Below are 14,364 nucleotides of genomic sequence, written 5' to 3'. Positions count from 1 at the left end.
GCACACTGATTGTGGATTCCAGCCACTAGAACTGCCAGACAACAAATTCCATCCATTTCAGGGATGCAGTTTGTAAGTCTGTAACAGACGCTCCAGCAAACTAACGCAATCCCAAAACTCTTAAAAAAAATAATAAGGGGCAGGCATTTGGTACAGGAGTTAAGACAACAGTTGAGCCACCTATATCTCACTTCAGAGTCCCTGGGTTTGAGCCTCAACTCCACTCATTTTCTAGCTTCCTGTTAATATGCCTCTTGGAAGGTAATGGCCATCTCTGTGGGAGACCAATAGTGAGTTCCCAGTTCCCAGGCATTTACTTGGGAAATTAATCAGCAGATGGAAGGTTGTCTTTCTCTCTCTTTCAAATAAAAAAAAAAAAGAAATATTCAAAACTAACAAAAACATTTGACACTCTTCTTCAGGGCGTGTCTTCCTAGCTCAAGGCACTTTTGTTTTGTAGCCCTTAAAAGTGGTTATAACCTTGTCCTCCAAGATGAATGTTTTTAACAGCCGAATATTACTCATATCTAAAACATGAGTACAATGGATCATTTCAGTAGATGATACAGCATTCTTCTAGTTCATTAACTACAGCATTCAAGTTAATTAACTTATAGCATGAAATAACTGTACAAAGCTACAAACTGACTTTATTAGTCAATGTAAAAGATATTTTGAACAATAGCATTTCTGGGGGAAAATAAAGAACTTCCTAAGGTAATTATCTTGAAACATACAAGAATGCATACTTCATAAATTCTGACATGTTTCACTTCAGAGTTTTACTCTTTATAGACATTATATCACACATGGGAGGGTAGTTAGTCTATGATAAGACAGAGGTCTTCAATAGTGCTTTGTGAAGCCAAGGAACTTGGGGAGATGTAGATCTGGGGAATGATCCTGTCCCTTCCTGTCCCCATCCTGAATAGCTTTTCATCTATCTGATTTAGATTTTTTAATATGAGATTTTATTTTATTTGAAAGGAAGAGTGTCAGGAAGAAGAAAGAGACAGAGAAAGAGATTTTCCACCCACTGGTTCACTGCTCAAATGCCTATAATGACCAGGACTAGGCTAGGCTGAAGCCTGGATATAGGAGCTCCATGTAGATCTCTCATGTGGGTGGGAGGAGCCCAAACACTTGGGTCACCTTCCAATGCCTTCTCGGGTGCACTAGCAAGAAGTTGGATGAGGGGAGAGGGGGCTGGTGCTGTGGCACAGTAGGTTAATCCACCGCCTATGGCGCTGGCACCCTGTATGGGCACCAGTTCAAGTCCCAGCTGCTCCACTTCCAATCCAGCTCTCTGCTATGGCCTGGGAAGGCAGTAGAGGATGGCCCTGCACCCCCATGGGAGACTGGGAACGGATGGAAGACCTTCCTCTGTCTCTCCCTCTTACTGTTTGTAACTCTACCTTTCAAATAAATAAACAAAATCTTAAAAGAAGAAGAAGAAGGAGAAGAAGAAGAAGCAGCAGCAGCAGCAGCAGCTGGATGGGAAGCAAAGCAACCTTGACTCAAATCGACACTCCCATGTAGGATGCTGGTGTTGCAGGTAGCAGCTTAACCCGCTGCACCACTGTGCTGGCCCCTAGATGTTTCGCTTTCCATTCTGAATGAAGACTCGCCCAGTAGAACTTTTCTGCAGTAATGGAAATGTCCTACATCTGCACTGCCCAGTGTGGGAGCCTCCAGTCTCACAAGTGTCTGCTGAGCATTTCAAATGTGGCTAGTGCAGCTAAGGAACTGACATTTTAATGTAATTTAATTAACTGAAATAGCCGCATGTAGGTATCAGTAATGATACTGGACAGTGTAGTTCTAAATTTTAATTTGGGAAAAGGATTCCACTGCTTACAAAATGTGAAAATCACCACTAAAAATTAAGAAACAGGGGAAATTCTGCTAAAAAAGTACTAAATAATGGTTGTGATAAAGCCTCCCAGAAGACAAAAATATGCAGTTGTTTTTGACATTAGGATTTCAATCCTAATTTATAAAACTTAACCAGAAAACTAAAATTGGCAAAAGCCATCTTAAGCCAGCAGGGGGCACTGAAGAGCAACGCCTAGTACTTTCTAAGGCTAGTGAGGGCTTTCCTCCCATTTGTGCTTTGTTGTGGAAGCCCTAAAATACACATTTTACCCAGGAACTCCAAATTCTGAGCCTCCTGTCTGCATGTGTCTGTGTCCAAGGGATCCCCAGGAGATAGCCACAGAACCTGACTCTAAGCAAAACAGTTCAAATTCCAACTAGTCCTTGCTACTCACCTTTGTTAAAATGTGAGGGGCATGCAGATTCTTATATTGATATTTTTTAACATTTATTGTTATCCTCCAAACAGATTAGAGACAAATTCTAAAGCCTTTTATATTTAGATAGAAAAGGAAATTTCACCAGCGTGCTGCTGATTCTTCAGTTACTATTAGAACACTTTTATCCATGGTGAGCTAACCACGTAGGGTCTTACCTCTTGATAAAGGTCGCTGAGATCTTCCTGGTGGGCCTGTTTGGAGCACCCTGGGAATTCTCTCACGCAGCAGGAGTCTGGCGGCCAGTCCATCTCTGTCATCTCCAACCAGTCGGTGAAATACACCACTCCACAGCACTTAAACTGCAAGGGAGTCAACGCCCAGGCTCAGAAACTACGGACATGTATTATGGCTTACAGATTAAACCTTAGATTTCTCGGAGTTAAACTCACTCCTGCTACCACATTAAGGACATGTGTTATCGTCTGCGTTGATGAGAGCAGTGTAGGAAAGGAACCAATGGTGAACTGCCTTCTAACGGAACAAGTCTGAACCATCATATCCACAGCACATAAAACCAATCAGGCACGACGAAGGCTCATCCCCTACCTGCACAGGGCATCTTGCCCTAACAGATTTAATAGACACACCGGTAACCAAACAGTGGAAACCCTCTATCTTTATCATTAAACCTCCAATGACAAAGAGTAATCAGTCAAATTTGGATATTGCCTAGTTACTGTTTAATTCCTCAACATACTGAACCATGAGTTTCCATAATTAATCTCCATAGAACAACTGACTGATCAAAGCCCACATCGCAAAGGTTACCTTCCTTGGATTCTCTAATGAGCAAAATTTCCAAAAACTTTAGAAAATGAACAAAATTTTGGCCAACTAATTTTCCCTCAACTGAATGAGGTTCTTGAACTAAACCACCATATTCCATCACTATATCTGGAGAAATGATGCACCTATAACATGAATAAAGTAAAACTTAGGAAAAGCTATACTGCACTTCTTACAATAAGAAAAATATACTTTCTCTTGTCTCATCTCTCCTAAGATTCGCAAAAGCTTTCTCTGATCAAGGTGTAGAAGCACTGCTTCAGGACACCTATAGATTAGATTCAAAACAATTAACCATGATGAATAATTTTCTGCCCTTGGATAGGGGACGATTCCTCTTATCTCTTTCACGGAACAGGGCAGTCACTGAGAAGAACTTAGCCAAGGGCAATCAGCTATGCCCCACAGATCAATGTATGCCCAAAATGAGCTCTGCATCCTAAAATATTACAATCCATCATCCCTTCAAAATTTAACTTAAATCAATTTTGAAGAACTCTGAACTTCTTGTGCAGAAGGAGACAAGCAAAACCACTAGCATTTGTTTTGCATTTTCTACACATGCCTAAATATCTAATTTTTAAAAAGAAATCAAATCATCTTAAAGGATGATTAATGATGAATTGCTAAAAGATTTAATACTAAAATTTTGAAGCCCTTATTTATATTTTTAGTATTATCTTTTGTATACTTGCTTTAAAAGCTATGTATAGACCATAAGCATCACAAATTAAGTCAAATTCTAAAAGCCATGAGTATACTACAACCATCAGCAAGTGTATCAAACATAATTTGACATCACGTAGTTTACATAACTTACTGAGTATCCTTTAAAATATAAAGTAAAAAGACATCACTTGGTTTAAAAAAAAAAGCTACTGCATTTCCAAATTAGTCTTTTTAAATCCTTACTCTTAGAGAAAACTCATTTCTCTAACTGGCTAAGGACACAAGCCCTCTCTCTGTTGATGACACTGGGCAGCTCTTGGAGGATTCCTTCTCCTCCCACAGTGGAACAAACCCATTCATCTGGCCTTGTCAGGAAATGAGGTATTCCTTCCACATACCTGCCTTTTCTGAACAGGTTAAGCACATCTTGTTCTGTGTCGAAGTTTCTTTTAAATAATTTATTTTTTTGTCTTTTTAAATAGTTGTCATTCTGCTCCAAGAGAAGATAGAATTTGTACTGAAACTTTTCCTGAAAACTCCCTGGTAAGTCCCATGCCATACCAACACATTACTGTGGTGACATCGCATTAATTCCACATTGTGAATTAGCACCACTCTTACTTACCCTGTGTCAAGTTCTAGAAAATGAAATCACCATTCCACTTGTGAATAAACAAAGTCCTTGAGTGGCCAAACAACTCACCATCGTCACAGGCTAGTATGTAGCAGAACCTATTGATTCCAAAGTTTATGCTCCAAACACTATTGTAAAATAAATAAATATATTTTTAAATCTAGATTTTTTTAATTCATTAATTTGTTTATTTATTTGAGCCAGACAGAAAGAAAGAGCTCCCCAAATGCCTGTAACAGCAGAAGTTGGGCCACACTAAAACTGGGAGCTGGGAACTCAACCCAGTTCTCCCACGTGGGTGACAGGGACCCAAGTACTTGAGCCAACACCTGCTGTTTCCCAGGGAGTGCATTAGCAGGAAGCTGGACACAAGAGCAGGGCTGGGATTTGAATCCAGGCACTGCTGTCTAGGATGTGGGTGTGCGGGTGTTCCAAGAAGTCAAACACTCTCCCCTTCCCCCCAGCCAACCAAAGTCAGGCTGTCTAAAAGAGCTTAAGGGAGAGTCCATTACAAATTGATTGATGAGTCATCAAGCATCACTGATTGATGAGTCAGAAAACTGGGCTTGGCAAGGTCATTCCCAGCTCCATGAGGTATTTCAGAAGAGGGGTTTAGGGGCTGAAATGTGCCCTCCCCTAACCCAAATTCTTACACTGAAATTCAAGCCCCTGGGGCCTCAGAGTGTGACCGAATGTGGGAATAGGGTCTTCACAGAGGAAGCTAAGTTAAAATAAGGACACCGGGGCAGGGGATGGGGTGGGGGGGACTCTAATCCAACATGACTGAGGGCCTGTCCAGAAGAAGAAATCTAAACAGAGTCATGGACAGCGAGAAGACAACGTGAAGTCACAGAGAGAAGACAGCCATCCACAAGCCAAGGGGAGCGGCCTCAGCGGAGACCAACCCCACCAACACCTTGATCCCTGACTGCTGCCAAACCCTAAAACTGGGAGAAAGAAACCTGTATTACTGAAGTCCCGGTCTGTGGTGTCTGGCTATGGCATTCATTGCAAACTAGTGTAAGAGGCACTAGCAAACTGGTTCAGGGTCCTCAGGGCAGATCTGACCATGTGACAGCTGTAGGAACAAGGGTGTCTCACCAGCAGTGCTTACACACTACCATCACAAAAAAATAAACTTGTTTGGATGATCACAGTCACTACAAGTTCCAGAAAAACAAAGTGCCCTGGAGAGCTCCTCCCAGGACAGTGGCCGAACACAGCTCACCGTGAATTCCCTAAGGCTTCCCTTATTTTTGCTTCGTGATTTTTTTTTTTTTTTTTAGTACACATGCAAGGTAAACAAAGTCAGGAAGCACTGACACAAACAGGAAACCTGGGTTACAATGATCATTTTTACCATCTCAACCACTGTGAAACAAAGGTCCTGGAGATTGGCCTGGACTTGAATTCCTGCCCATGTCTAGGACACAATGACTGAGCAGAGAGTTGGTGACCTGTCACAGAGGACACCGTTTCTCAAACGCTCCATGGCCCTGCTCCGGTTTCGTCCAGATACATGAAAGGAAACAGAACCTTGATCACCTGAGAATGTCCTTTCAATCGCAAGGAAACTGCTCGAGACAAGATGTTGGCTGGAAGCAAGGTGAATGGCTAACTTCAAGTCACCAGATTTTAAACATTTAAATATGTTTAATTTAACATTAAATATAGCCCCTGTTGAAGAAGATGGTTGGGTACAGTGCTACATGGCAGTTTAGTAAGAAGGCTAAAAACACCTATACTTTATGATGATACTGCCAATCCATGTTTTTATTTAATCTCTTCAACAACCCAAGCAAATACTCTTATGATCCCAATTTAGAGGTGAGGAAAGTGAGACTTAAAGAAGTAAATTACAGAAGGTCGATTAATAGTACTCATTAGAGCTAGAATCTGAACCAAGGTCTCTTTGCCTGGAAAGCTCATGCCTATAATGATATATGCACTGATTCCCAAAAGAGAACGATCTTTTAAAACTTTAAATTGTTTAAAATATGGATAGCTGAGAAAGCTGGGAATAAAGATCTATTCAAATAGAACTTGGATATTCATCAAGGAATTCTCATAAAGAGGAAACTTCATGGTAGGCTAGCAAAATGTCTTTTTTCAATATTTATTTACTTATCTGAAAGGTAAAGCACAGAGCAAGAGACATCTTCCATAAACTGCCCACAATGGCCAAGTTTGGGCTGGACCAAAGCCAGGAGCCAAGACCTCTGTCTGGGTCTCCCACGTGGGTGGCAGAGGCCCAAATACTTGAACCATCATCTGCTGCCTCCCAGGATGCACTGGCAGGAAGTTGGATGAGAAGTAGAGGAGCTGGGACTCGAATCAGCAATATGATATGGCATTCTGGCATTACAAGTGGCAGCTTAACCTGTTGTGCCACAATGCCGGTCTCGGCAAAGTGACTTTCCAGGACCATCGGAGGGGAAATGGCCTACACAGGCAGAAAAGCAGGGCATGGGGATGCTTCATGTATTTCTCAGTTACAACAGAAAATCACACCCATGGTAACTCAATCACAGGATCACTTTTTCAGCACAAAAATTACTAAAACCAAAGCTTGGAACATCTGTTTTTAAAGTGTATCATTTATTCCCTACTCTCTGCCCTAGGAACTGTAGAACTCACCTCTCTCTGAAAAAAATTCCAAGCATGAGTAAGCCACCGGTATCTAGGCAAGCCGTAATTCGTCATTCTGGCTTTCAGAGTAACCATGTCTGACCACTGTACAGGAACCTGCAGATAAAAAGCAAGATAGCAATAAACAAAACCACACTCAGACACCACCTACTCATAGATTCATAAACACAATCACCCACAGACACTTGGGGGTATATTATAATAAATACTATTTTTAATTTATCTTTGTTTATGGCCTAAATTCAGCTCAGGTGAGCAGGAGGCCTGATATACAATAGATGGCATAAAGGATCAAGAAACAACAGAGAAATGTGAGAGATGAGTAAAAAGATGGGAACAAATTTAAAGTCTTATTTTTTAGAGATGTATTTTTTTAAAGATCTATTTTATTTATTTGAAAGTCAGAGTTACAGATAGAGGTAGAAGAGAGAGGTCTTCCATCTGCTGGATCACTCCCCAGATGGCCGCAACAGCCGGAGCTGCGCCGATCTGAAGCCAGGAGCCAGGAGCTTCTTCCGGGTCTCCCACATGGGTGCAGGGGCCCAGGGACTTGGGCCATCTTCTACTGCTTTCCCAGGCCATAGCAGAGAGCTGGATTGGAAGAGGAGCAGCTGGGACTAGAACCAACACTCATATGGAATGCCAGCGCTTCAGACCAGGGCTTTAACCCGCTACGCCACAGCGCCGGCCCCAAGAGATGTATTTTTTATTTACTTGAAAGGCAGAGTTCCAGCAAGAAAGAGAGAGAAAAAGAGAGCAAGTGAGCGAGCGAGCTTCCACTCACTGATTCTCTCCCTAAATGGCTTCAATGGCCCGGAGCTGGGCCAAGCTGAAAAGCTAGGAGCCCAGACCTTTTCCAGGTCTCCCATGTGGGTGCAGGATCCCAAGCACTTGGGCCATTTTCTGCTGCTTTCCTAGGCCATTAGCAGGGAGCTGGATCAGAAGTGGAGCAGCCGGGTCTCAAACCTGCACCCACATGCAGGCAGCTCCGAAATCTTATTTTTAAAACAGTAATATCAATAGAAGTAATTTAAAACTTCTTGACTGCAGGAAATAATTCCTCAACTTTTGTTTGTTAATTTGTTGGGTTTTCTTTTTTATCCATCACAAAGGAAAACACCCAAATATATGGACACACAATTCTGTTCCCCAAATGATGGGCTAACTGGGGACACTATGAGTTCATATGGCTTCAACCAGCCCCAAACTAACCAAAGTTCAAGGCACTCACTATGAATTATTATTATCTTCTACCCTTTTGAGCATAAAGTAAATGGAAGAAAAAAAACTCACAAGACATGCATAAGCTGAAAGCACGGTATTGACAGATTCTTCTACAGAAGGGATATTGAAGAGGAAGTTAGCATCTGTCCATGTAAGACAGAAATGATGGGGTAGCAGCCCATGTCAGGCCTCCCGATTTAGTCAATGTAACAATTGGTTGTTTAAATTTTACGTTCTAAAATAAATATAGAGTGTGTGTTCATGGCAACCACAATCCATCTGAAACCAAATGTGGCAAGGAAACAGAGGAGACCTTTGAGGCTCTGGCAGAAAGTCCTGGAACCCGGCCATCACCTAACGTACACATTGATTGGTTCCTTGCAAGGAGCAGCTCAAAGCACAAAGCCCATTCTATGTAGAGGCAGAGTTCTGCACAATTTGGCAGATAATAAACTTTAATGGCACTTTTCATTCACACTGTTACGAGTGCAGAAGCAATTAAAAAATGTGACAAATGTAAAAAAAAAAAAACCTCAGCACATTACACTTTTAAACAGTCCTTGCTCTATCTTGGCGATGTAATGGGTGAGATTTACACAAGTAGAACAGCGCTGTGTGCCCTCCACGGAAGCGGTGCTCTGCACCCACACAGCGCCGCGAGACTCAGGCTGAGTGCAAACAGTCCCTCCACAGCAGAAGGACGTATCTAACCAAGGATAAATTCCTTTCAGTTTCCTCGTGTTTCTTAGAAGTATATTAGAATCAAAACATTCTCTTTCAAACACTTTAATTCATTTTGAACTTGTTATAATTAGGAGATTGATCAAATATTACTATGAAACATAGAGTACACAATCTACCTTAAAATCCATGGAAAATAAACTAATTTCTAAAAACCTTGAAATTACCAAAATAACAAAACCAAAAGCTGAAAGAAGGGGATCAAGAAGTAATTATATAAGATTTAGTCTTTGCAGCTTCCATGGTAAGGAGATGAACTTGCTATTTGAAAACAGGGAAAAATTTCACCGTCTCCTTACCCATAAAGCACAGAAAACCAGTCCCTGGAACCAAGCTCTTTTTCTTTCCCCTCAATATACAAAGTTTCTAGGTGAAACAGGAAAATGTGATTATCAAGGACAGCAAGAGAATTCCTACGTGTATGGGAGGTTTTGTTGGGGAGAAAGCTCATGACTTCATAGAAAACTAGTGAGAACCTGTCTTTTCAGTCTCCGATAAACTCTCCCTCCTTCCTGATGGTCCTCGTAGGCTGGGAGTAGCACAGAGCCAGGGCGTCATTTGCATACCACTTAGTGTTCAAAGCAGCCTTGCAGGGCAACAGATCAACACAGAATCTTTGGGGCTGCATCAGTACCGGACAGGACTTCATTTTACTACACAAAGGCCAAATGCCTCTCTGCTCCCTGAAACATACAAAATACGCGTTGTCCTATCTTCTTAAGAGTCCTTACATCTGAAAATGTGAAAGACTCGCTGTGACAAACACAAATGCCCAGGGCAGCCCTCTCCTGCCTGCCTTTCCCTCCATTCTTACTGAGCACCTCTGGCCTCCAGCACCTCATGCATATTTTAAAGAATCGCCCTGGATGAGCCCTGCTGGATATGGGTCCAGAGACTGTATTCCTAAAACAGAATTACTCTACGGGACTGATGATGGAAAACCCTGAGCTGCCTCCACAGAAACAGGCTGCATTCACAGACAGGCAAGAGTGCTCAACTTCACTGGTTAGAAATGCAAAAATGGGGCCGGCGCCGCGGCTCACTATGCTAATCCTCCGCCTTGCGGCGCCGGCACACCGGGTTCTAGTCCCGGTCGGGGCACCGATCCTGTCCCGGTTGCCCCTCTTCCAGGCCAGCTCTCTGCTGTGGCCAGGGAGTGCAGTGGAGGATGGCCCAAGTGTTTGGGCTCTGCACCCCATGGGAGACCAGGAGAAGCACCTGGCTCCTGCCGTCGGATCAGCGCGGTGCGCCGGCCGCAGCGCGCCTACCGCGGCGGCCATTGGAGGGTGAACCAACGGCAAAGGAAGACTTTTCTCTGTCTCTCTCTCTCACTGTCCACTCTGCCTGTCAAAAAAAAAAAAAAAAAAAAGCCGCAGTGGCCATTGGAGGGTGAACCAACGGCAAAAAGGAAGACCTTTCTCTCTGTCTCTCTCTCTCACTATCCACTCTGTCAAAAAAAAAAAAAAAAAAAACTATTAAAAAAAGAAATGGGACCCAACTGGAACAAGAGAGAAGCGCAAGCTGAAAACCACCCATGACTGGTCAGATCCTACGATGGAGAAATTCTCATCCTCATTCATTCAAACAGAGCTATAAAAGTTGGTCCGTGGCTTCATTTGCTTGAAATGAAAGAAAAATGCTGAAAAGCTATTTCCAAGGAGCCAAGTCTCAAACTAGGAGAGTGTTTCTAGAGTGCAGTAAACACAGAGCGACTCTTCAAACACACTTCTTTGTAAAGTGGAGGATGGTTCAGCCTGTTGCAAATGGGAGACGCACGGGGCCTTCTAGAGAGCATTTTACAAGACTTTATCGAGGCGGTCAGCCATTATCAAATAAATTTATTTGTCAAATAAATTATCAAATAAATTTATGCTGCAAATGCAAATCCTTGCAATTATTAACTCAAGTTGGTCTAATTATTTTAGAACATAAACGATTTTTAGTCTATTACTTCCATGGAATTAAAGGCATACACTAAAGAAAATATTTCAAATTATGGTTTTAAACTGTGTTTTCGAAACACAAAAGAAAATGTTATTTTTCAGAATTATGGGGACTATTCAAATTGTCATCATGTCGCATAAACACTAAAATCAATAATCACATGCCAAGGTCTGCTAAAGTGTCTGATTTAAAAGGCTGAATTGGATACTGTTTGAGATTGTAGTTATAACTCATTCTGAACTCACCATAAGTTCCTGCTCATATGTCCAAACGCCACAAGCAAGCTCTACACAGAAAATGACAAGCAAACTTCCGAAGTACTGCAAGGAAACAGCAAAGTATGCCATTAGTCAAGGATCAAGGAAAGTGTTGTCATCACAGAGAAATTAAATATTATTCAGTGGTCTGCTTTTCTCAGGATAAGAAAACACAGGCAAGTTTTCAGGGAGCTAATGGAGAAAATTTCAGAGGATTTAGAAACACCTCCAGAGATCATTCAATACTCACCTAAGTGCGCAATGGTTTATCAGTCATCTCACAGGACAATCTTTTATAAATGCAAGTAGTTTCATTGTGTCAAATAAGAATTTACATGCTGTAGTTTAACGATAATGAAGTTCTCCTGGAAACTGGACCTAACCTCTATTAAAGTTTATAAAGTAAAGTCAACAAATCCAGTGCCCTACCTATAAGCAGATTTTAACTGATTCTTCTAGTCATGGGGACCTCCTCTGCATTCGTGGAAAAGCACAACATGGAACAAAATTTCAATTACCAATGATACTTTAAAATAAATAGGCACTTCTTTTTTTAAAAAATTTATTTGACAGATAGAGTTAGACAGTGAAAGAGAAAGATAGAGAGAAAGGTTTTCCTTCCGTTGGTTCACTCCCCAAATGGCTGCCATGGCTGGAGCTACACTGACCTGAAGCCAGGAGACAGTTGCTTCCTCCTGGTCTCCCATGCGGGTACAGGAGCCCAAGCACTTGGGCCATCCTCCACTGCCCTCCTGGGCCACAGCAGAGAGCTGGACTGGAAGAGGAGCAACCGGGACTAGAATCCGGCTCCCATATGGGATGCCGGCGCTGCAGGCAGAGGATTAACCATGTGAGCCACGGAGCTGGCCCCAATAGTCACTTCTTATATAAGGAAGGCCCTTGAACATGAAAAGACTATCAGAAATTTTAATCAGGACTGCATAGGCAAATAAATAGCATGAAGTTGAATACAATGGTAAAAGTATAAATGGAGATAAAAATTCAGGATCTGTATGCAATAGAGAATGGTGCAGGTTCCCAAAAGGTGAGGAGGATTAGAACAAAGCAAAGAAGAAAATTCTAGGCAAATTTAAAACAGGAGGAACAAGTATGCAGAGGCACCTGCAGAGGTCAGGAAATAGGAAATATAGTGAGGTGGTATGAAACGGCAATGATAGGAGAGATGTGAGAGGCAGACTGAGGCAGATTATGCTAGACTTGAAATAATACACTGATGGGTTTAAAAATCCATCACAAAGGTAAGAAGGTGGCATCTTTCAAAAAGAAAGACATAATGCACAGCAGAAATAATGACAGAGTTCTAACAGGTTTGGGCAGGAAAGGCTGAGGAGGTGGTAATGATCCCTTAGAAGGCAGCAAAGAAAGGATGTGAGACGAGGAGCTGAACTTAGCAGTCCTGCAAAGCACAGGGAACGACCAGCCACAGTGATACAGCAATAGAAAAACCTGACAACACACAGGACAGGATGGATTTAGAAACTGATGGGGAGACTTCTGTCACCAAAGTAGAGAACCTGGGAGGGGTAACTAGTTCTGTAAGAAAATGAAAAAAATTCCCTTTGTTTGAACAACATAGAGATCCATATCCAGCTACAAGGAGATGTAAATTCAGAGATCTGGTGCCCAAGCATGAAAATTATTAGAGGGAAAACTATCATGATTAGACACCAAAAGTAGCAAGTTTTAGATAATGTTCCAGTTATCAAGTGCTTTCATAATTAACTCACTGAAGAACCTTGTGCTCCGAATGAGATCATCCCATATCACAAATGAAAACTAATGTGAAAGCAGACATGACTTGCTCAAGACTGTGCTGCGTACATTCTGGAGGGCTAAGCCATCGTAGTAGCGTTCCGGCGTCCCTACTCGACACCTCCCCGTGGTAGAGATGACTTTCCAGAGGCACCCAGAACAAGTGTGGCAAGAACGGACTCTCAGACAGTTCTCTCCCGTTATCCCAGCAGGAGTAATACATCATTGTGCTCATGAATCTTCCCAGTCACTACAGTGCAGGGTGGGGTGAGGATAATGGGCAGCGATGATCACTGATCAACGCCCTTCACTGAAATGAACATTCCTTGCAGGGCAAGCACTTTACTGCGCTTCTCCTCACGTAGTAGGTGCTCACTAAGAACATGGAATACATAAGGACAGACGAAAACAAAGCAGAATGGTAGTTGTGACCGGGAATGAACAGAAAAGGGCGCTTCATGACGGGGATCTTTAAGGTGAGTCTGCCATGAGGAGGAGGTGGCTGTGCTGTTAGGATTTGAGAGGAAGCAACCTAGGAAGAGGAGGTATCAAGTGCCACCTTATAGGGTAAGCCAGTTAGATTCAAAACTCAAGGGTAAGCAGAACACAGAAGGGGTTGGCATGGGGACAGGGAGTGTGAGTGCATGTCCTGGACAAGTACAAAGACACATCACCAGGGACAGGATCTTGCATTTTATTCTAAGTGTGATGGAACTCCATTAGTAAGTGACATGATGTGAAGGACATTATAAAAAAAAATGTTCTATTTGATGAAAATGATCTACAAGCCAAGGCATTGTGCCGCTTCTTGAGATGCCCAAATTCCTTGTTAGAGTGCTGGAACAGTCACAGCTGTTCTGCTTCCAATATACCTCCCTGCTAATGCATCCTGGGAGGTAGCACAGGACATCCCAAGTGCTTGGGCTCCTGCCACTCAAAGAGACCCAGACAGAGTTCTGGGCTCCTGGCTTCAGCCTGGCCCAGGCCTATCTGAAGTAGGCATTTGGGGAGTGAACCAGTGGATGGAAGAGTCTCTCTCTCTCTCTCTCTTTCTCTCTCTCTCCCTCTTTTCCTCCCCTCCATCCTAATCTCTCACTCTGCCTTGAAAGTAGATGAAAATAGAAATAACCAAACATTATTTTAAAAAAATTTCCTGCAGAAAAGCAAAGGTGTTTATTAGGGTAACTAAACAAAAGATTGTGGAACTAGGGTAGCAGCAGAAAAGGAATAATAGGTTGGCTGACTGACTTAGTTGTGAACCAAGAGAAATCAAACCTTGAGTTACTTTGCTCATAACTTCTTTTTTAAAAAAGGATTTATTTATTTATTTAAAAGTCAGAATTACACAGAGAGAGGAGAAATAGAAAGAGAG

The 14,364-nt window shown here is 42.3% G+C and overlaps 1 protein-coding gene across 1 annotated transcript in view; it reads right to left on the bottom strand.

Moving 5' to 3' along the window:
- The window catches only part of TSPAN12 (tetraspanin 12), an 86,099-nt gene that overhangs the window by 27,088 nt on the left and 44,647 nt on the right, over positions 1-14,364 (bottom strand). Inside the window, exons 6-8 of the mRNA XM_062207084.1 lie at positions 11,208-11,282; positions 7,042-7,149; positions 2,471-2,614 (exon numbers count right to left, since the gene is read on the bottom strand). Of these exons, the coding sequence (XP_062063068.1) occupies positions 2,471-2,614; positions 7,042-7,149; positions 11,208-11,282 (327 nt within the window). The remainder of the gene's footprint in view (positions 1-2,470; positions 2,615-7,041; positions 7,150-11,207; positions 11,283-14,364) is intronic.

The sequence above is a fragment of the Lepus europaeus genome, chromosome 1 (genome assembly GCF_033115175.1).
Source record: "Lepus europaeus isolate LE1 chromosome 1, mLepTim1.pri, whole genome shotgun sequence".
NCBI lineage: Eukaryota > Metazoa > Chordata > Mammalia > Lagomorpha > Leporidae > Lepus > Lepus europaeus.
Note: the sequence above shows the minus strand (reverse complement) of the source record. Positions and strands in the feature narration are given on the sequence as shown.